The sequence below is a fragment of the Leiobunum rupestre genome, chromosome 6 (assembly GCF_980474605.1).
Source record: "Leiobunum rupestre chromosome 6, qqLeiRupe1.1.hap1, whole genome shotgun sequence".
NCBI classification, from domain to species: Eukaryota; Metazoa; Arthropoda; class Arachnida; order Opiliones; family Sclerosomatidae; genus Leiobunum; species Leiobunum rupestre.
Window position 1 is genome coordinate 55,933,823 of NC_143389.1, and position 23,246 is coordinate 55,957,068.

At 33.7% G+C, this 23,246-nt stretch overlaps 1 protein-coding gene across 1 annotated transcript in view; it reads right to left on the bottom strand.

Annotated features, from left to right (window-relative positions):
- Nucleotides 1–17,489: 17,489 nt before the first annotated feature.
- LOC149942674 (uncharacterized) overlaps nucleotides 17,490–23,246 on the bottom strand; it is a 30,016-nt gene continuing 24,259 nt past the window's right edge. The window contains exon 3 of the mRNA XM_090178564.1: nucleotides 17,490–18,158. Coding sequence (XP_090034690.1) covers nucleotides 17,765–18,158 — 394 coding nt within the window. The 3' untranslated portion in view covers nucleotides 17,490–17,764. The remainder of the gene's footprint in view (nucleotides 18,159–23,246) is intronic.

Here is a 23,246-nt window from a genome sequence, read left to right on the forward strand (position 1 = left end):
TTCCACCTCGACAATTTAGACATTATTTTTTACCTAAATTTAATAAAAAACGATTTATTTATCAGTCTAATTCGAATTGTGGTCGAAAAAGTGGCTTTTTTTGGATAGTAATCTTCGGTAAAGAAATAAGTGTGGCGCAGCTTCAGGTTTTGGACCAAACCACCATTTCCCCTAAATATTGAATAACAGAATTTATATTATACCTTTAGAAATATATATTTTACTAAATTTTGTGAATATTTTTATAAAATACGAATTTTGCGTGACTAAAAGGTCCATTAAATAATTTCATTAGCCAGCTTAAAACATCCCTCAAACTTGTAGTTCAGTTACCGGTACACTTATTCAAGTTTCGTCTTCAAAGTCCGTTGATAAACGTCATTCGATTTGATATAAATTACAATACTTTTATTAATAAAAAAAATTCAAAGTACTTGTTGGAATTTTCCTCAGTAGAGTCGATGTTTATTCCTACTTAACGAGGTTTACCAATTGGAATGCCTACTTTTTATTGTCACAAAACAAGGATGCATTTTTTGGTCGTGAAATAGCGGCTGGCCAATGCACTCTGACCTCCGAACATTCAAAACAGAGTCTCGTATTTTATCCAAAACGACTTAATTAGAAATTCAGGAATCTTTAATGATCTTTTTAATTTTCTAATATCAATTTTTTTTTGTCAGATTTAGGGATAACCCGTGCCGGAGTGTTATCGAGACGCTCAGAGAGAGATGACACCACGCCCCGGGGCAGCATCGCCACCAGTTCCCCTCGGACGACATCGAGAAGAAGAGAAAGGAATTCGACGAATTTGGCTCTTCGCAGCCGCATACCGAAGTTGCCTTTTTTTTTCGCGATGGCATAAATTTTTATTTTTTTTATCCTTTGGTAGAAAGGGGGGTTGTCAGCGGTCCCGGATTTCACTTTTTTTTGCACCTTTTAATATCGAATTTATGAAAAGCATTTTTATTCGCGACGCATTGTACGTTTAAGCACCGATTGGCGAAATTTCGGTTCGGTCAGGGGGCGGAAGTTTCAATATCTGCATAATGAATTGGTCGTTACGGAATTATCGTTTTCATAACGATCGCGTCGGTCGTCTCGAAAAGCCGCTTATAATTAACATGATCTGGGAAAGTTATTTTTACGGGTTGAGGAATTTTTTGGTCGGTGCAGGGTGGGGAACGGGGAACGGTGTGTGGAGAATAAATGTCATAGTTGGTCATTAGTGACGAGTACCGCGTCCCGAGATGGGACAAAATGTCCCTCCAGGTAGTCTCGTTTTTAAACTGGCGTTCAAGGGCTTATTTCTATAACCTCTAGATCCATCTCTGACGTACGTATATTTTAAATTATTATTATTTTCACGCTAATTTTTGTCGTGTGACGTCATGATAAATTTAATTTAATAGAGAAGAAATTTCTTGGCGGTCATCACCGTTGACACCAGATGGCATTCTTCGACGCGTCACACACTGCTCAAGCGCCATTTACATAGCTATAACCTCCGAGGGGTAAGACAGTCTCAGATAATCTGTACACCGAGTTCGTGCATTTAGCACTGTTAAAGGTACATATTTTAAAGAGTTCGCGAGTTCCATTTAGCACTGTCAAAGGTACGGCAGTGTACACCGAGTTCGCAGAGTGTCTTACCCCTCGATAACCTCCGACTTTCATTTTCTCTGATAATTTTATTCGTTAGCTTATGCCATCTATTGTTTAATTTTTGAGGGACAAAATTTAAACTGAAAGTATTCGTTATATGAAAAAAAAAACGCAGTTCTTTTTATAATTTAAAAAAAGTAAAACACCGAACGTCAGAGGGGGGAAAGCCTAAGCTTTATTACATTTGTAGTTCTAGGCGAAAAGACAACTTTTTTTTTTCAAATATCGAGAACATTTTAATCGGTCAAATTAAATAATCCAAAGTTTAACCAAAAACTCATTCGAATTTTTCGAATTTTTTCGTCAAGCGTGAGATTGAATAAAACGGATGGGAAAATTTTGATAATTAATTCCTTCGAACCGTCACTCGGACTCTGATAAATGTTTTTTCTTCTAAATCTGTCAGGGCAAACATTCAAACGGGTTGTTTCCGAGAGATAAACAGTGAATATATTAAGTCTAGAACATGATTTTTTTCCAAACAATTTCTAACCTTTAATTGGATACAAATTGGACCCTCTATATAAGATTTTAAAAATTTACATATTTTATTAGATAGTAAGGGATTTAAAAGAACATTTTCGGAGATGTCACGAAAGCGACCGAAGAAAAAAAGGTATCGAACGTACCCAATAAGTGGTATATGCTAGATAAGCCTCAATCAAATTTCAAGCTGAGTTACGAGCAGATAATTCGGATTCTTTTGAAATTCGATTTTAAGGGCGAGCCGATATAAACGTATGTACAGGTAATAAGCGAAACCTCGTAAATTCACCCAAATTAGTCCCGTATTATCACACTAACTCTCCATTATGGTTACCTCCTGATAACGATACTTCTCCAATTTCTTATAGGAGCCTTTTTCACGCCACGTCGCTAATGGAAGCCGCCATAACGGATAATCTTCGCTTTGACCGAGCGTTTAAAGCGAAAATGTCGGTCGAGCTACGGCCGCGATAAAGGTATATTTATGATAGCGTACTTCCCACTTTATACTGGATATAAGGCCGCGAATCTATAGGTACCCCGCGACTGCCTAACACGCGCTAGTTATAAGATTGGGAGTAAACTTGGGGCGTAGAAGTTTGTAAGTTGCGGCGGTTGTCGTGCCGCTCCTTAAGGTCATTGAATGTCTGCCTTGAAAAACCATTGAAAGAATCGACGGGTATAAATTCAGTGAGCAGGGAAATTTATGTCCTTTCTATCCGCTGGTGGCGATAGTCAACCTCGCTGAAGAGGATCCTTTGGGAGTTAAGGCGATCGCGATTACACCAGAGAAAGCGCGCCCGTTTTTCAATGGGGAGACCGTACTCGCCTCTGGCCTGATGCCTCGATCGTCCCCAGCTTATAATCTGCCGTAAAACTCTTATCATGGGCGCGCGAGCTCTACTTATGGGCCATATAATGGTCCCGGCAGGTAGCTTGTATATCTTTGAAGAGCGACCATGGCTGTTTTTAGGTATCAAAAGCTAAAAGTGGAAAACCAGGAGTTGAATTCGATAACATTTTAATTTCGCGGGTTTTTTTTAGTATATTTAATTTAATTTATTGATGCGCAAATATATAACAGAAGTATTACAAGAAAATATTGCATCTTCCCGTTGCCACAAGCAAAATTGCTTGAGCGTGGCTGGGAACATAAATATACAATTATTAATAAATACTTTTTCCTATTAGCCCATAATAAAAGGATACATAGATCTCGAGGTGAGTAGATAGTTAAAACAGTGGAAAACCAAAATACAATATTACTAAAGTTACAATATTTATCAACCACAGATTAAAAGTCTAACATATTATATAATTGGTCAATCTCCGAATTAATTAACCAGCTAATTATTTTCTTCTTAAAAATTTGAAAATGTTGGATTAACTTAATCTCTTAATTTCGCGGTTTAAAATGATTATCAGGGCAAATTCAAATTATTTTATGTTCGTCAGTAGGACCCATACTAGCCTAAAATATTACCTACCTCCTCCCATAGAAGTACGATCTAAGTTCTAATCCTACTCAGGAGTGTTGTACCACATTTAACAACTCGACCTTTAACGTTAATAAGCCAATTTAAATTTCACACTTATAACCGAGTTTGTAACGATTGTTGACCGTGTATTTGCAGGGTTGACGAGAGCAGGGCCCGGGCCTGGGCCCTGTTAAACAATCATTGAGAGTCGTTATTATTGGAGATTATTATATTGAGCTGGAAAATAATTTTTTCATAAACGTTTTGAGGTGAGCAGCTGAGTTCTACAGGCCTTGAATTCATGAATCTGCCCAGCCTTTTGTCGGAATTCAGGTAAAGATGTACAAGGGTAAAAATGTACAAAGCTAAGACTTATCAACGTAAAGGTAAAATATATGAATGCCTAAATGGGTATTTATAGCCCAATTATCTTATCCAACCGAAACTAACTATATACAGAAATCAAAAACATACTGGTATTGTATTAAAATTGGCATCTAACTGAACTGAACTATAGTGAAGAACCCCATGCCTTGTAGCATAAAAAAACACTTTTAAGCAGATTTTAGCAAACCAATGTGCGGAATAAAATAACTGTTACCAACTGTTAAAACTGAAATAAAAGTTCGAAGAGGGAAATGATATTACTGTACAAAGGCTTTACTTTTTTGACCTTTGACATTTTTTTATCTTTATCTACGTCTGCACATTTTTACTTTCTACAATTACTTATTTTTACCTTCGACTTATGTACATTTTTACTTACATCAGCACATTTTTACTTTCTACAATTGCTTATTTTACCTTCGACTTATGTACATTTTTACCTACATCTTCACATTTTTACTTTCTACAATTGTTTATTTTTACCTTCGACTTTTGTACATTTTGACTTTCTACAATTGCTTATTTTTACCTTCGACTTATGTACATTTTTAACTACATCTGCACATTTTTACCTTCGACTTTTGTACATTTTGACTTTCTACAATTGCTTATTTTTACCTTCGACTTATGTACATTTTTTACCTATGTCTGCACATTTTTACTTTCTACAATTGCTTTTTTTACCTTTGACTTGTGCAGACTTTTACTTTCTACAATTGTTTATTTTTACCTTTGACATTTGTACATTTTTACCTACGTCTGCACTTTTTTACTTCCAACAATTGTACCTTTTTATTTTCTTCAATTTACATTTTTACACTCTACGATTGTACATTTTTATATTGTACAAATTTATCTAATAAAAAGGTACATTTCGTGTTGTTACTTTTCACATTTTAGCCCATAACTACTTTCCATAACGTTTTATTGTATTGCATTTTGTGCAAATATCGTATGAATGAATATTGTATTTACCTTCTAATGTAATGCTGTCTTTTCATTCAAAGAGGATTACGTATAAAAGATTTATCATGTACAAATTATAGACTTAATACACTAATATTTTATTCAAGCATGATATAAATTAAATGAAAAAATTTATAAAATTAAATAATATGAAATATAGAAAATTGCGTATTTATTGGCAAAATGGTCTAATAACACGGACTACGACTTGTTTTTCCCGAAACTAGCGACAATTACCGTACGTTCGAAGGGGAAAGTGAACTGCAGGCGTCGCAAAGAACAAGCCTTTTAATCGATCAAGCGAATGATAAATAAAATACGTAACGTATATTCAAACAGCCAATTGTTACCGGTCTATGAGACTGTGCTGCCACCTAGCTTACATAAAATTAGTACACGATGTAGTACATAATAGAGTGTTTTTATTACATCAGGAAAATATTGTTTATTAAATAAATATCAACAACGCTGCTTAATTTCTATATTTTGTATGCTTGAAAATTTCTTCGCACCTGCGAAGGTCGAGCGGCGAAGGTACAAGTTTCATTTTTACAGCTTAGATGGATGGATATTTTATATACAGCTGATAATTTTAATATAAAATCGTATAACGTTAAACTTTGATCATACGGCCAGAAATTTTCTGAATTTTATAGATTATTGGTCATTTGCAGAATATATGAAACCAAGATTTAGTTCAAGCTTAATTTTTCATTTAAGTCAACCGTGAATAAACTTCACCGGCCCTTCTGGTCTGTGCCTCTATTCAGTGCTCCAAAATACCATTTTTTTTAATATAGCGCATACCGCTTGTAACTAACAGTATTTTGGAATTTTTAATAAATAATGGAAAGTATTACTAAAAATTAAATAACATTGCGGTTCATTAAAATTTTATTTAATTATTGATTTTAATTAAAATTGTACTTAATTATTGCTTTTAATTAATTTTTATATATTTATTGCTTTTAATTTAAATTTTATTTAATTATTGCTTTTAATTTAAATTTTATTTAATTATTGCTTTTAATTTAAATTTTATTTAATAATGGCTTTTATTTAAAATTTAATTTAATTTTTGCTTTTAATTAAAAATGTATTTAATTATTGTTTTAATTAAAAATATATTTAATTTTTGTTCTAAATTAAAATTTTATTTAATTATTGCTTATAAAATTCGTTTTTTAATTATTGATTTTTATTAGGATTTTATTTAATTAGTGCTTTTAATTAAAGTTTTATTTAATTATTGATTTTAATTAAAATTTTATTTGATTAATACTTTTATTTAAAATTTAATTTAATTTTTGCTTTTAATTATTTTAAAAATATATTTAATTTTTGCTTTTAATTATTTTAAAAATATATTTAATTTTTGCTTTTAATTATTTTAATTAAAAATATATTTAATTTTTGCTTTTAATTATTTTAATTAAAAATATATTTAATTTTTGCTTTTAATTATTTTAATTAAAAATATATTTAATTTTTGCTTTTAATTATTTTAATTAAAAATATATTTAATTTTTGCTTTTAATTATTTTAATTAAAAATATATTTAATTTTTGCTTTTAATTATTTTAATTAAAAATATATTTAATTTTTGCTTTTAATTATTTTAATTAAAAATATATTTAATTTTTGCTTGTAAAATTTGATTTTTTTTAAAATTATTGCTTGTAAAATTTGATTTTTTTTAATTTTTGCTTTTTATTATGATTTTATTTAATTATTGCTTTATATTCGGATTTTATTTAATAAGTGCTTTTAATTAAAATTTTATTTAATTATTGCTTTTAATTAAAATTTTATTTAATTATTGCTTTTAATTAAAATTTTATTTAATTATTGCTTTTAATTAAAATTTTATTTAATTATTGCTTTTAATTAAAATTTTATTTAATTATTGCTTTTAATTAAAATTTTATTTAATTAATGCTTTTAATTAAAATTTTATTTAATTATTGCTTTTAATTAAAAATTTATTATGTATGTAGTTGAATTCTAGCCTACAAATTTAATTTTGTAAATAATTCATAGTAATAATTATTTTTGAATTCGATAGAGACCTGCAATAGGAATTTTTTACAAAACAATTATACAAAAATTTCGAAATAATTTCCAATTTCAATTATATTTTAATAAGAATTATTAATTATTATTATAAATTAATTATATATATTTCATAGTTATAATAATTATTTAAAACAATTTAAGTACATCTAAGCGCGCAACGAAATTTGTACTGAACAGAAATGGCCGTTTCAAACATAAATTTATAATAAATTATTCCATTTTAACGTTATTTACCACAATTTAGCAAACCTTTAAGTACCACTTCGGAGCAGAGTTCCTATTTAAAATGAGTAAATATCTGTAGTGGAGATTTGGGAAGATAGTAACGTAACTTTATTGAGAGGGTCAGCGCGGTATCTTCGGGGGAAGGCGCTGTGGAAAATGGATCTACGCATTCCAGCGTGTTCGCTTTGAGTCGAGTTTCGTCGGGTTTAAGTCGCCATGGCGCGCCGCGTGAAACAGCCGTGTTCGCTGCACCTCCGCAGCACGCCGCGATCCCGGGTCACGGCGCATTCCTCTCCATCTATCTATCCGTGGATGTACTCTTCTTTTGCACTCAACACGATATTCCAAAGTCAGACTTCACCCTACTCACAAGGAGAGTACCCGAGGTGTTTATTGCCGATTTTGTTCAAAGTCGGGCGTAATGTAGACCTTATGAGATATGAAATTTCCCAAAAGGAGACGTTGCACTATCCATTCGATTCGCCATGGCAACCGAAAATGTTTTTGACCACTTCAAACAAAAATAAGATTTTTTCCTTATTGTACCCAAAAATTGTTACAATTTTATCCCAAAAATGTTCCAATTTACTCAAACGATGAAATTTACCTAAATGTGGTCCAAATTACCCATTTCGTAATTTTAAATTATATAAAAAAAAATCGTAGCTAGGACCCTGTGAAACCGAGAAAATCCCATGGTTTTTTAAATGGAGATTTTTTGTTTTATGTGGTCAAAAACATTTTCGTTTGCCATGGCAAATCGAATGGGTAGTGCAGTGTCTCCTTTTTTGAAATTTCATATCTCATGTAGGTCTACATTACGACCGACTTTGAACAATATCGGCAATAAACACCTCGGGTGCTCTCCTTGTCAGTTCTCAATCCAACAATTTCGTTCGATGGTCTCGGATAGAGATTGGCCTTTTTCTATTAATTATCCACAAATTGGGAGATAATTTAAAAAAAATTATGCTTGTAGATAATTTATCCATTTTATTTATCCATATTTGTTGTGGATAAAGCAATTTTCCCGGAAATATTTCGATTATTTGAAGAAACAAAATTTATTTTATTGAATAAATCAGTTATTTTATTCAAAATTTATTCATTTATCCCTTACGTATACTTTAATTAAACAGAAAATTGTTTAAAGAAATTATGTGAGTTTTATCAATGAATAATGAATATCCGAAAGCCGACCTCTAGTCTCGGAATTATCATTTGCTGATTTGATTGTTTAAAATTCTTAATTTTTTTTTCAATTTCTATATTTTATTGATTGGTTTCTTAATGTTTTAACAATTGATCTCTCATCTTAATTTTACTTTTATATTGATATTTATTTAATTTATGTTTGTGAATGCCCACCACAGGCTTTGCCTCTGTGTTTGCCTGCAAAGTGATTGTGAAATAAATATTATTATTATTAAGTTATATGTAATACCACTTATGGTTTACCAGTGCCTTTTCCTTAATATAATCAGAAGTATATAAGATATATCTTACTAGTAAGTATCCCTCTCGCGCTTGAAACATGTACCTTAGCAGGCTCCTGCTGAATTTATAAAAATACATTTCGGAATCTTGATAAAAATAATACGGAGGAAATTCCCGATTTTCTAAGAAAAAAAAAATTGTTTATAACAAGTAAATAACCTTAGGCAGTGTAATTTAAAAAAATTCGTCGTAAGGGAAAGTAAATATGGAATAAGTGGGCATCTTTTCAACACATCCACGTTGTAATTCCTGCCAGCGAAGCTCAAACTAATAATAAAAATAATCAGCTAGGCTAATAACCTAGGCGCGCACCACCTTAGGCCCAAGTCATCAAGCGACTTATAATGCCTTTAAACTGATGGCAAGCCCTTCATGCCACGTGAGCCAACAGCTCCCTACACTTACTATTACCATTAACCTCTTCAAGTCTTTATGGAAATGGGAAACCGAAGAACTGGAGAGAAAACTCCTTTAACCAGTGGGGAAAGAATATGCAATCCCAACGCGGAAGGAGTAGTTCCGAGTTTTCGTTTTTACGTCCTAGATGTATACTTCTCTTATACGTTATATACTTCTGATAAAACCTATTTTCACCACTGACAAATTAGTAGTATTAGCAAATTTTGAAGTCCTCGTGGTTTCATTCTTTCCTATTTGTTAGCCAAATTTAAATCTAATATTGGTCGAAAAATGTTGTTTGTTTGCCATAACTACACGGAAAAATGTTGTCTCATAATACAAATAGTCTTTTAGTACGTGTTTCTTTAATTCAAGAATACATCGCTTTTTTATCGATGTAAGCGTCGATTTTTATTTTGAACGCGTTATAAATTTTGCTAAGCCTTGGCCTGATACGTAAACAAGTAAACGGAGAAGATTACATTCCAGGAAGTATAATGGTACTATCTTGTTTGGTTTTCTTAGCGTCACTGTGTAGAAATGACGTAAAAGTAAAACTAAAGAATACTTATTTTTATTAAGTTACTTATGATGCAGTCTAAATCGTTATTTTCTGCTTATTCTGGCACCCACTTCCAAATGGATTCCAAAATCTACTTCTTAAGGTGCTTTTTCTTTATCGCATTAGAAAATAAATGTTTTTTACGGCAAATCCATATAAATTAAACGCCTTTTTTCAAGGAGAATTTATTTTTCTTTCTCGAGGGAAATCACGGCGTTTATCGGCGCTAGAGGACGCTAAAATTTAAGTACTTCGGTCACACTGACAAGCCGGGACACTATCTGTCTCGTTGGGACGATATGTCGTATCCGTGGCTTTATATTGCGCACCATGCAGGTTGAAGCTGGAATCCGTAAATTTATCGATGAAAAAAGGCAAAATACGGGACAAATTGGTATTTGAACTTTGACAAATTAAATTATTTATCTAGACCTTTTATATATGGCTGTCTCAAACTTAAAATTAAAAAAAATATTCAAATATTCCCAAATTAAATAAATTGTTTTCGAATTTCTGGATGTGTTAGTCTTATAATTGACAATCATAAAATAAAAAAACACGTATTGTTAGTAAAACTAAATTAATTTTATTAAATATTCGATCACAAAGAATAGTTTGATGTAGAGGTCGGGGACGGTTAATCATTATCCATGTTTAAATTGATTTTTTTCGGGGAAAAAATGTAAACAAAGAAATTTACCGGTTAATATTTCGGAAAAGGATTAAAAAACATGTATTATTCGTAAAATTTGAGCTTTTTATCGAAAAAAACGTCGTTTTTCCGATTAATTTTAGAAATTTATCAAAAAATTAATCGGATAATACAGAAATATAAATTACTTGATCAAAACATTTTACGAATAATTTTGAGAGCTTTATCTATTGAATAAAAGTTAACCATCCCCGACCTCTAGTTTGATGTACGGCTAGCCTAGAAAATGTGCAAACTAGATTTAAAAAATTAACTTTTTTCTAAACCCGTTTTTAAATAAAAATCGATTCATGACTGTGCATGCAGTGTGATAAGATGTTTGGGAATATTTATTAAAAAAAATATTTATCAATTTTATAATATAAATTTTGGCGTTTAATAAAAACAAAAATTAATATTCTGGTTTAATGTAGAATAGATTAGATCATTAAAAAACTATATTAATTTAGTCAAGATATCACAATAGCTGAAACATCTGATGAGCTGATTACTTTCCATATTCGTTATATACTATGGCTGAAATGATTACGGTAATCATCCTATAATCAGACCGTAATCGCTGTAATATATCTGGAATCATGTAATAACATATACAGACTGAAATTGTTTCTTTTTTTTGTAATAAATCCGTAATCTCTGTAATCGTTCCGTAATCAGATCGAAATCGTTTTGTTATTCGCTACGGTAGATGCGGAATCTCTGTAATCGTTTTATAAATAGTCCAAAATCATTTTGTAATCGAACAGTAATCACTATAATCGTTCTATTATCAGTCCAAAATCATTTTGTAATCGACCAGTAATCTCTGTAATCGTTCTATAATCAGTACAAAATCATTTTGTAATCGTGTAATCGACCAGTAGTCTCTGTAATCGTTCTATAATCAGTCCAAAATCATTTTGTAATCGTTTTAATCGACCAGTAATCTCTGTAATCGTTCTATAATCAGTCCAAAATCATTTTGTAATCTTGTAATCGACCAGTAATCTCTGTAATCGTTCTATAATAAGTCCAAAATCATTTTGTAATCGTGTAATCGACCAGTAATCTCTGTAATCGTTCTATGATCAGTACAAAATCATTTTGTAGTCGACCAGTAGTCTCTGTAATCGCTCTATAATCAGTACAAAATCATTTTGTAATAGTGGTAATCGACCCGTAATCTCTGTAAGCGTTTACTGATTACGTAATAGGTGTAAATTGAAGTGGTTAACCAATCCATCGAAACAATAATTATTACAGCTATTTTTTATTAAATATTTGTACATATTTTCTTTATAGAAATAACCCGAAAGGCTCTATATATAGTTTTGTTCACTGTTACTAAACCAAATCAATAACTATCGTAGGCATAAACCACTACTGTTAGCTAATATTTTTTAATGCGATTAGGTAAATATTTTTAAATGTTAATAGCAGACGATATTTTTCCGAAGTCTCACACTTTTTGTTGCCTTTTTAGGCGTATGATAATTAATCGAAATAATGATTGTTTGGAAAACAATTTTAATTTTACAGTATCACTGTATAGACCGATCCAATTTTAGTTCTGAAAGATTCAACATTTAATTTTGGTTAAATTTAATACATTTTGAAAAAAAAGTGGAACCCCTTTCGGGTAGGCTCAACCTACAATAGACTTTTCTTCAAAATAAGATAAATTGAGCGATTTCAAAATAACCTTTACGTTGTGAGGTATAACCATAGATATAAGAAACGTATATAAAGGTCTACATAAAATATTTCAAAGGGAGTGAATACGGAGGTGACAGCTAGCAGAAACGCGTAATTTCTGCAGGCTATCCTTATAAAGCGCTATCTATCGGTAAGAAAGCTCGTGCTATCGTCGCGAGAGCCATTGTCTCCTGCTTAAAAATTATACTAAAGGTCACCAACAGATGGTGTCTAAAGACTACGGCCTGCGGAAAGGTCAAGCACTTAGTACTAAAATGCTAAGAGAGCTCGCGCTCTTGGTCACGTGCCTTCCTCGGTGTCTGCTAGGTGTCAACTCCGTATTTTATGTTAGGCTTAGACGCCCCGAAATTTATCTAGACCTTTATATACATTTCTTATATCTATGGGTATAACAGGCATATTTACCTGTTTTTATACCCTAACATGGCGGCGTATTTTCACGTGCAAAATGAATTTTAAGATCCACCAATCAAAAATTAGAGATATAAAATAACGAGTAAAATAAGACACGTGATTTATGAATATAAATTTCTCACGTGCGCTGTAAAATCCGAATTTCTTCTAGCGATTTTAGCACGCGCTCGAAAAGAGTCAGTGACGTAAGAGCTACGTTAAAACAAGAAAGCCAAGCTACTTCATAGAAAGAGCTATTAGCATCGCTACTCGTTAGTGCTAAATTCAATTTTGTCATTCTGATTCCTAATTATATACTTGGATATAGCCCTAAGAGCGAACATTTTATAAAGAATTACCATTTACCCGCGTCGAAAAAAATTATTCCCGCTAAAAGTGCTTACCAAACCAATAACCTTTGAACTTGACAAACATTTTCTTTACGGTTTGTAGTACACAAAATTAATTTCAGCCTACATAACACCTATTGGACCGATCGAGTATGCATAGCTCGATACGAATTCCATGCTATAAGTGGTGAGCTGTTTCACAGAAGAGATGAAAGATATAATACACTTTGATCGTAGCCAAAAGACAAAAAACCTTATTAAATTTCAAAAATATTATTTTAGGCTCAAAACAAAATATATTTTAGAGGAGTCTACCTACACATAGATTTTATTTTAAATGTTTTTAAAAATTATACTAAAATCTATACAGCAAGTCACTAGTTGACTAAGGCTAGTTGACTCGCGTGGCTTGCAGGGCTTGCCACCACCCTCCTACGCATTGTAACCCGGTCACCTGAATTAATAGCTTTAAAAGTCGCTTGATGACTTAGGCCTAAGGTGGTGCCTTGGGTATTAGCCTAGCTGATTATTATTATTATTATTAGTTCCTTAGGTATTAGCTAAGCTGGTTAGCTGGTTAGATATATCGAAATATTGCTAAAATTTTCAACGTTTTGGAGAAATATAGCGTTAGATATCGTGTCTGGAGTCAGAACCAAATATCAAGTCTATTACCATGTCGTCCTCGATCGCTTAGCACGCTGATTCCCTAACTTTTTGAATGAAAAAAAATCCGTGAAACCCCTAATGGTTTGGTTTTTTTATAGTGAAAAAACCCCCGGATTTAATTTTTAAAATAAAATTAGACCACAAGACTCGCGAAAAATGGAATAAAATGCAAAAACTCCCACGAAAACAGAAGATAATTTATACCCAAAATAGTATGTGCTCGCCGTCGAAATACAAAATATAAACCATTGAAATAAAGCCTAAATAAACAGCATACATTTTACGTGCTACCAATTTAAGCCCTATGGGCTATTAAAGAAAACGAGAACCACCGTTGGTCTAAAGATAACATTGAACAACATCGAAGAGGTAAGAAAGAAAAACAATGTTTGTGGAAACAAAAATAAATTTATTTAATAATTTGAACCGATACGCGGTACTTCGGCCGATATACCTTAAAGGGAATATAACCTCAAGTCTTTTTTAAGGTCTTTTATGGTAACAATTTTGGCGGGAAATCACTAACTAGCGCCCAAAATATCTGAAGCCATAGGAGTGAGCGGGAAATGGTCGAAGTGTTGGTGTTCCACACCAAAAAACCTGACGTTATATTCTAGAGGTCGGCGTTTGAATAAGAAATTGTACGATTGTTTATATTTATCCATAACCGAGAATTATTCAGAAATATTCGAAAAAAATGATCAATTTTGCATGTTAAATCGTTGTTTAATTTATTCGTATAAAACAAATAATACTAATTTTAATGATTAATTGAAATTTTTGCGGTTAATTTATTTGTTCCGCCGACCTCTATTATATTCCCTTTAAAGGTGAAGTTACAAGTTAACAAACTAACGGAATTTTTTATGGGCTATTAGCACTTCATATTTTTGCTCCAAATAATTTCGTGGAACCACTGGAACTATGACAGAGTTTGGGAAACACTGGTTTAGCACATGGTAATTGAATAATCACGGTATTTTGTAATTAGATAACTAATCGATCGACTTACCTGATATTATGGAATGTAATTGTCCCCCTTTAAGTAGGCTTCCATGTCGAATCGCGAGAGGAGAACGGTACTCGTAGAAGGGGTTGGAGAATATATAGAAAAGAAGGATTTCTCCGTTAAATAATTTCCCGCGCGCACTCTCATAAATACTTTTGAATAATGTTGTAATTTAATCAGTCGACACGCTTGGATGCAATATGGCCAGAAAGGTTGGGGGCAATCAGAGTCGGGGGGTGGGGAAGCGATAGAGAAGTTGGACTTTGCCGTCTTCAAACCTTTCTCCTCATTCTCCCTCAAAAGAGTCTCCCCAGCTCTTAATTTTAGCTCGTAAGAATATCCAAGAATTCGGGGTAGGTGTCATTCTTCTATAACTCATTCGGCCCCTCTTCGCCCATATTTGAGCTCGCTCTAAACCTAAAACTGGATGGTCTCGCTTTGACCCCGCATACTGCCTTAATTTCTATAATGAATGAAGATGGATTGGTTTGGCTCAAAATAGGGCCGGTTATTGGCGTTTCAAAAACAAAAATAGGACTAATAATGAGATTTTAAAATAAGTTTAGATTAAATGTAATAACTATACTCTTTCGTTGACCAAATTTAATTATTGTTAGAAATTCAATAATATAAGTCTTACCATATGTCTATAATATTGTTCCATAAGTTTGTCACTTTGGGGAATATTTTACTAAGAGGTAGTAACGGAGTGACGTCATCGCGAGAAGAAAATCTCCCCCTAGCGAGGCGGTGTCAAAGGCCATATGTGTGACGCGTTAGCAAGCGGACGAAAAACGGTGACGAAGCCCGTAATGCAGTCTGTCTTGTTAATAGCTTTCAGTAAAACTTTTTCATGTTAAGAATAGGAAGAGTCACACGTTTATTTAACTATATTATATACTTATGGTCTTACATATGCGCGGATAAAACCCCTATGAATACGTAACCAACTCTTTAAATCTTCATAGATTGAAAGTCTGATTAAAATAAGCTAGTATCCATACCTACCTGAATAGTGCTTATGTTATTTACTTGAAACATTAATTGAGCTCACCTTGTCTTTGAAAATAATCTTTGGTTTGACTCAAAAATCGAAGACTATGGCTATGCGAAGTATTCTACACTATTCGAATATATCAAATTATGATGAAAAATCCCGTTAACTAATCGTACCGACGATTCAAATAATCATTATTCAAGAATTCCTAATATCAATATCAAATCCGAGCTATTTGATATTCAACAAATTCTTAAATAAAGTGTCTTTTATAGCTCAGATGGATACTTCTATCTTATAGATTATATACTTTTGATACAAGTGATAGGCTTATAAAAGTAACGTACAAAATGTTCTAAATCGAAGCTTAAGAATTATATATAGAAATAGTCAAACTCAACTCTGCGATAAACATAGAATAACCTTATAGCAAGGTTAATTTTTCTAATAACATTTGCTTTAGAACAATTATATCCATTAAAATCTATAGAAAACGTTTAGAATAAGTTTAGTTAGAAATAGCTTTATAATATCCTAAAAACTACAGAGCTATTTCTTCAAATGTCTTTAGAACACTTTGTACGTGATATTTTTCATAGCAAAAACGTTCAGGTGTTGGTCTATTTTTGGTACTCGCGAATAAATGGCCCTGTCTTCGGGGTCTTTTAGGAACGAGCAGTTGGAATGGATGTCCTCAAACTACTTATTATTCGAGAAAACATCCTTTCCCCGAAGCACGCGTCAACTATATTTAGTCTTTTGTTATTGCAGCGAATGGAACCTTACCTCGGAAACCCCAAAATCGTACCTCGAACCCTGTAACGATACCTTTTCAAGTCTGAAGTTAAGTTCATTAGCAATATCACGCTGATAAATAAAACTGTGACATTACGTTTGAAGGGCACTAGGTGTAGAAACACATTTAAATTGTGAAATTACGTTTGAAGGCACTAGGTGTATAAACGCATTTAAACTAACAAGGAGACGACCCGAGGTGATAATCACCGATTTTGTTCAAATACGGGTATAGGGTACACCTCCATGTACATTCAAAAACCTGCAAGGGAAAAGTTGCGACGGGCTTTCGTTTTGCCATGGCAACCGGAAATGTTTTTGACAACATGATTTGGAATTATTTCCATTGAAAATAACATGGGAATCTGAAGGATTTTAAGGGTCCCCCAATTGACCAAATTGCATTTAACCTTGATTAAATTAAATTTTTAAAATCAATTAAATTTTTTTTAATTTTCAAAATTTTTCGTTTTTTAAAAGGTTTCACATGGGGGACCCTTAAAATCCTTCAGATTACCATGTTATTTTCAATGGAAAAATCCCAAATCATATTGTCAAAAACGTTTTCGGTTACCATGGCAAAACGAAAGCCCGTCGCAACTTTTCCCTTGCAGGTTTTTTAAGGTACATGGAGGTGTACACTATACCCGAGTTTGAACAAAATCGGTGATTATCACCTCGGGTCGTCTCCTTGTAAGTTTAAAGGGCACTATAGGGTGCAAACGCATCGAAACTGTGAAATTACGTTTGCAGGGCACTAGGTACAAGCGCAATTAAACTGTCAAATTCAGTTTGAATGGCACTAGGTACAAGCGCAATTAAACTGTGAAATTAAGTTTGAAGGGCACTAAGTGTACTAACGCAATTAAGCTGTGAAATTAGGTTTGAAGGGCACTAAGTGTACTAACGCAATTAAGCTGTGAAATTAGGTTTGAAGGGCACTAAGTGTACTAACGCATTTAAACTGTGAAATGAAGTTTGAAGGGCACTAGGTGCACAAACGCATTTAAACTGTGAAATGAAGTTTGAAGGGCACTAGGTGCACAAACGCATTTAAACTGTGAAATGAAGTTTGAAGGGCACAATAGGGTACAAACGCAATTTAACGTGGCGACTTTGTGACTGAAAACAAACTTTATTGAGCACATTATAATTATGACCCTTTCGTGGTTGTCGCGTATAACCGTCGAAATAAACATCATTATCGGAGGGAAATGCGAACGACACCAAATTTTAGGGACAACGTCAAAAAGAGGAAACCGCGTTAAATAATAATTGAAAAAAAAATGTCCGAATTGAGTTCGTACAGCGATTTGGTTTTAAGGACGTATTTAGTGAACATGGTGCAGTCGCTGGTTTTCGTTGGGATAAAAAAATGAAATGTTTTTCGGTGAATGACGGCTTTAGCGAGATGTCTCTTCTCCTTGGCACTGGTCGACAGTGATTTCTCCGTCGCTGGCCTCGCTACAATCGTCCACGTCCTCGGGCCGCAAAGGGTGTCCTTGCATGGCCACCATCTCCAAGTGCCTCAAGGAATGGGTCAACGTGTGTCTTCGCAGGTCGCAGTTGCGCCGGAAGACTTTGCCGCAGGCGGGACAGTTGTAGGGCTTGATGTCGGTGTGGGTGAGCAGGTGGGTTTTGAGGTTGGAGCGTTGGTTGAAGCTGCGTCCGCACGTGGGGCATTTGTGGGGAGAGTCCTCCATGTGCAGGATCCGGTGCACCGCCAGAGTGCGCGACTGGCAGAAGCCCTTCCCGCATTCCGTGCACTTGAACGGCTTCTCCTTCGAGTGGATGTACCTGCGAAACAAAACATATCCTTATTTAGACCAATTTTCTTTTCCAATTCAAAAACTCTTATCAACTTAAAAATGTTATTGCTCAAATCGGACACTAAAACGTCAAACTCGCGGTGATCATATAGAAACAATACAATGCCACCTAGGAGTAACAAACACAAGGAGAGCGTAGCTAGCCTTTAAACACGCTATCGCGGTGTTGTGTACAAATTTCATTGGACGAGCCTTTACGCTGAACGTTTTACGGAAAGGGGGAAGACAATTTACGAATTTTCCCTTCCGATGGCAGCAATGAAAACTTTACACAAGAAAATGCACGACTTTTGACGGGTTGCGTTCTCCTTGTGTTTGTTGCTCCTAGCTGCCACGATACTTTAAGTCCTCATTATTTGCTACTTGAACTATCGTGACTGAACCGACCGAAGTCCTTTGGACCAAGATCGGTTTTAAATTATCTCCGAATGATAAAATATAACGGTATAATTTGAAATTCGCGTCATGATTTTCATTCGGGAACAATTAACCTAATAAAACTATTGCAGCCGTCTGATGGTTCGATTTATTTGGGCCGCATTTTGGAGTAACGCCCCTTAATTTGTTCATCGCGTTCCTTATTAGTGGAGTAATTAATTCCGATTAGGTTTGCTTCTCTAATGATTTAAAAATTGAAATCAGTTTTTTTCTTTCGACGAAATTCGCGCACCGTTATGTCGCCAGCTCGACGATGGTACCAATTACGTAACCAGGACTAACGGGAAAAGAAACGCGTTTAAGATAGGCGCTGGCCAACTCTCCGAGCAGAACCGCGACTAATACGTACGTAACACGCCGTTCCCCACTCGCTTTCAGGTTAAGTTATCTCGGGTGACCATCCCTGACGACCTTGGCTTGTTGGGGAGTGTTGAGTAATTAAAATCTACTAAATACCGGGGTACCATGGCCTAGGTTCCTTCTGTATCGCAATTATTTCGACTGATCCCTCCATCGGGAAGAAACGGCGGATAAAAACCTCCTATTATTTCGCGTTGACCTTCTCCGGTAATTTCTCTCCTCCCATAATTAAAGCCGCTCCCACAGATTCCCCCCCCCCCCTATTTCTTCGTCCCCTACTCCCCCCCCCCCCCGTTCAAGATTTCATGTTTTTTTATATCGCGACGTTTGTCTAGTTTTCGTCCAATATTATAAAGAAACAAGTTGCTCATACACATTATTTTGGGAATAATATCTATATACACTAGGAATACCAAGAAAGGAGCAAGGTGGTCATATAAATTATTTTGGGAATAATATCTGTAAACACTAGGAATGCCGAGAAATAATCCAATTTATCATGGACATTATTTTGGGAATAATATCTATGTAGACTAGGAATGCCAGGAAAGAAGCAAGATGGTCTTATACATTAATTTGGGAATAATATCTGTATACACTAGGAATGCTAAGAAATAATCAAATTAATCATAGACATTATTTTGGGAATAATATCTATGTAGACTAGGAATGCCAGGAAAGAAGCAAGATGGTCTTATACATTATTTTGGGAATAATATCTGTATACACTAGGAATGCTAAGAAATAATCAAATTGATCATAGACATTATTTTGGGAATAATATCTATATACACTAGGAATGCGTAGAAAGAAGCAAGGTGATCATTTACATTATTTGGGAATAATATCTGTATACACTAGGTATGTACTTCCTTAGTTTTGAAAAGTAACATCTCTTAATAGTTATTTTTAAAGCCGATAGATGGCACGGCGATGATTAAAAATCGCTTTATTAATTGCGCGATTTATTTGACGTCACTGATTTTCTACAACGTTTAGAATATTTTATTGGTAATATTTTAATCAAAATATTTCGTTGGTTAAAAATCGTCTGGCCACACACGGTAATTTTCCCAAGTGAGACCCCAGAATTCATATAATAATATAATTTAACAGTGTTCCTAAAAATAAACCTTTTTGGAGAAAAGTCCAGACCAGTGGTAAATAGTGCAACTAATAAAGAAAATTGCATTTCAAAGCTTCAAAAAGTAATTGGAATTAAATTTTTAAGAAGATTTTTGTAAAAATGTCTTAGTTTACACTGAACTTACAATATTATAATTATTTATTCCAAAAAATTAACAGACTATTCTAATGTTAATAAGAATCTGACCATTCCGTGTTAAAATATTTTTCTATTATTATTTTATAATTATCTGTGGTAAAAATATTTATTGGCCACTTATGGTCATATTGGCCACTAAATTCACTTTTGTACAATATTTTCCACACTATTGTCTGCCTGGCAGTTTCCACCTCGGAACACTGTAATTTTATCTTACCAAAACCTAGCCTAATCGAACATAACCTAACTTTAAATTACCCTACCCAAAAAACTGCGAAAACCAAATTCTAGCGAACGGTTCACCAATTTCATAAACCTTAGGACAGAAACAAGATGACGTAATCCGCAACCAATAAAAATCGTAGCCATATTGCTGCGTCTCATGATGTCGAGAAAAATATTATATGGAAGCGCTTAATTGCTTTTCTTTAATAGCAGAAGTAAATGAACTACATTATTTCCCGTAACACTTTTCATGCCATTTTTAAATTTATGAGCACTTCTAGCGGCACCTAGCGGCGTTTTCAAAATATTCGCAACTCCACAGTACATTTAAGTCGCGAAAACGAAGCCTAGTTTTCCATCGAAGGAAAATGCCTCTTAATTTTCAAGTTTTTCTTCGGTAACTTCAGTTCATTTACGTCTGCTAATAGTGGTATTATATTAAAACGAAAATATGATTGTCGCGTCGAATGGGGGAAGCAGAAGGGGGTTATAAAAATTAGCGTCTTCGGAACAAAACAGAAGCTTGATTTCTAGAGGGGCGTCAGATAACTTACTCGCTGTACTCCCCCATTTTCTGTCAGCCCCCCTTTGGCTTCTTACAGAAAACCAGTATAATAATATCCACAGAAAGTAGCTAGCTAGACATTAGCTGACTGGAGAGTAGCTGCTTGAGAAAAATCAAACCCGTTACAAATTAGGTACAGCTTTAAAAAGATAGTTTTTAAAGTGTATTTTTATTTAAAATAACACGGTGAGATACGTCTATTATTTTAAATAATTTAATTCGTTTGAAAAATTTACCTATTCAGGCTCACGTTGATTTTCAAAAACAGAAAATTTATTGCGTCTTGAAAACTAATTTAGGGCTGTGCGAGTACTCGAAAATCATCGAGTAGTCGGCCTTTTTTAAGGTCCTGTACTCGAACTCGCCCTCGAATAAGTAATTGGAGAATACATAATTACCGAGTACCAATAAATTGCATAGTCGGGTACCCGATTACTCGAATAAGCTGCTCTCTAAACTCGTCGAGTATTTGTTTTTTCTATCCTCGTTGCTTCAAACTTTTTGAGGGGCAATAAACGGTACCTACAAAGTTGTGTAAACTGTGGTTCATTTAAATTAAAGGAATATTTTTCAGCATTGAAAGCTACTTTACACTCCTTTTAAATTTAATTTCATAATTACTTGAAAAAAACCAGCTCCTAATCAAGTACTCGATAACCTGACTCGTTAAAATATAACTCGAGTTTTTTTTAGTTACTCGACTCGAATAAGAGAAAGTTTCCCCTTAATCAAGTACTCGATTACTCGACCCACCTTCAATATTACTCGACTCGACTTCAATATTACTCGACTCGACTTCAATATTACTCGACTCGACTTCAATATTACTCGACTCGACTTCAATATTACTCGACTCGACTTCAATATTACTCGACTCGACTTCAATATTACTCGACTCGACTTCAATATTACTCGACTCGACTTCAATATTACTCGACTCGACTTCAATATTACTCGACTCGACTTCAATATTACTCGACTCGACTTCAATATTACTCGACTCGACTTCAATATTACTCGACTCGACTTCAATATTACTCGACTCGACTTCAATATTACTCGACTCGACTTCAATATTACTCGACTCGACTTCAATATTACTCGACTCGACTTCAATATTACTCGACTCGACTTCAATATTACTCGACTCGACTTCAATATTACTCGACTCGACTTCAATATTACTCGACTCGACTTCAATATTACTCGACTCGACTTCAATATTACTCGACTCGACTTCAATATTACTCGACTCGACTCGAAAACTCGATGAAAAGAAATTTGATACTCAATAACCGACTCAATTGCCTAAAACTACTATACTCGCACAGCCCTAAACTAATTACATAGATCAAAATATGACTGATTTTCAAAAACAATAATAATCAGCTAGGCTAATACCCTTGGCAGCACCTTAGGCCCAAGTCATCTAGCGACTTATACTGCCTTTAAACCGGTGGAAGGGTTAAAAATTGATAAAAATGGGGTTTTTAAATAGGAAGTTATCCATACGCAGTGTAATTTTCACATTTTACATCGTTATGCAGGGTAGTGCAGGCGGTACATTTTCACATTCGCGGTTTCGTATGGATACTTCTTTCGTTAGGGATATGTTATAAACTTCTAATAAAAGTAATTCTTTAAAAACAACGAAGCATCTATTATACAAAGAATATCCACTGCCCAGAAATGGAAACTTGACCCTCGAAGTTTTGGAAAAAGAATATGAGTAGAACCCGATATAAACAAGTCGACACTGCTTTTGTAGAAACAGTAGAATACAGACCATTTACAGCTAACATTTCTGGACTGAAAATTCTTGGCTTTAAAGATACGTAGTTTAAAATTTTAAATGAAACACTTTTGTTTATGGCAAACCCGTTACAAGATAGATGTGGAAAAATAATGTTTTATCATCGATGATACGGGACCGAGTGAAGTTTGAACGTTTATAAGATATTTTTTCGTATTTGACGTCTCGATTGGCCCATAAATTAATCACGAAGTAACTATAAATCAAATTGACTTTCTACCAGATGAGGTGACCTATATTTTTGAGATCTCATACCACTAAGTCGTAAAATTTAAATGTCATTTAAAACAAAAAAATCTGATAGGATAGGACAGTAGAATACTAATGAAGACACACTTTTGTCTTTGGACACTTATCTAAAAATCGTCTC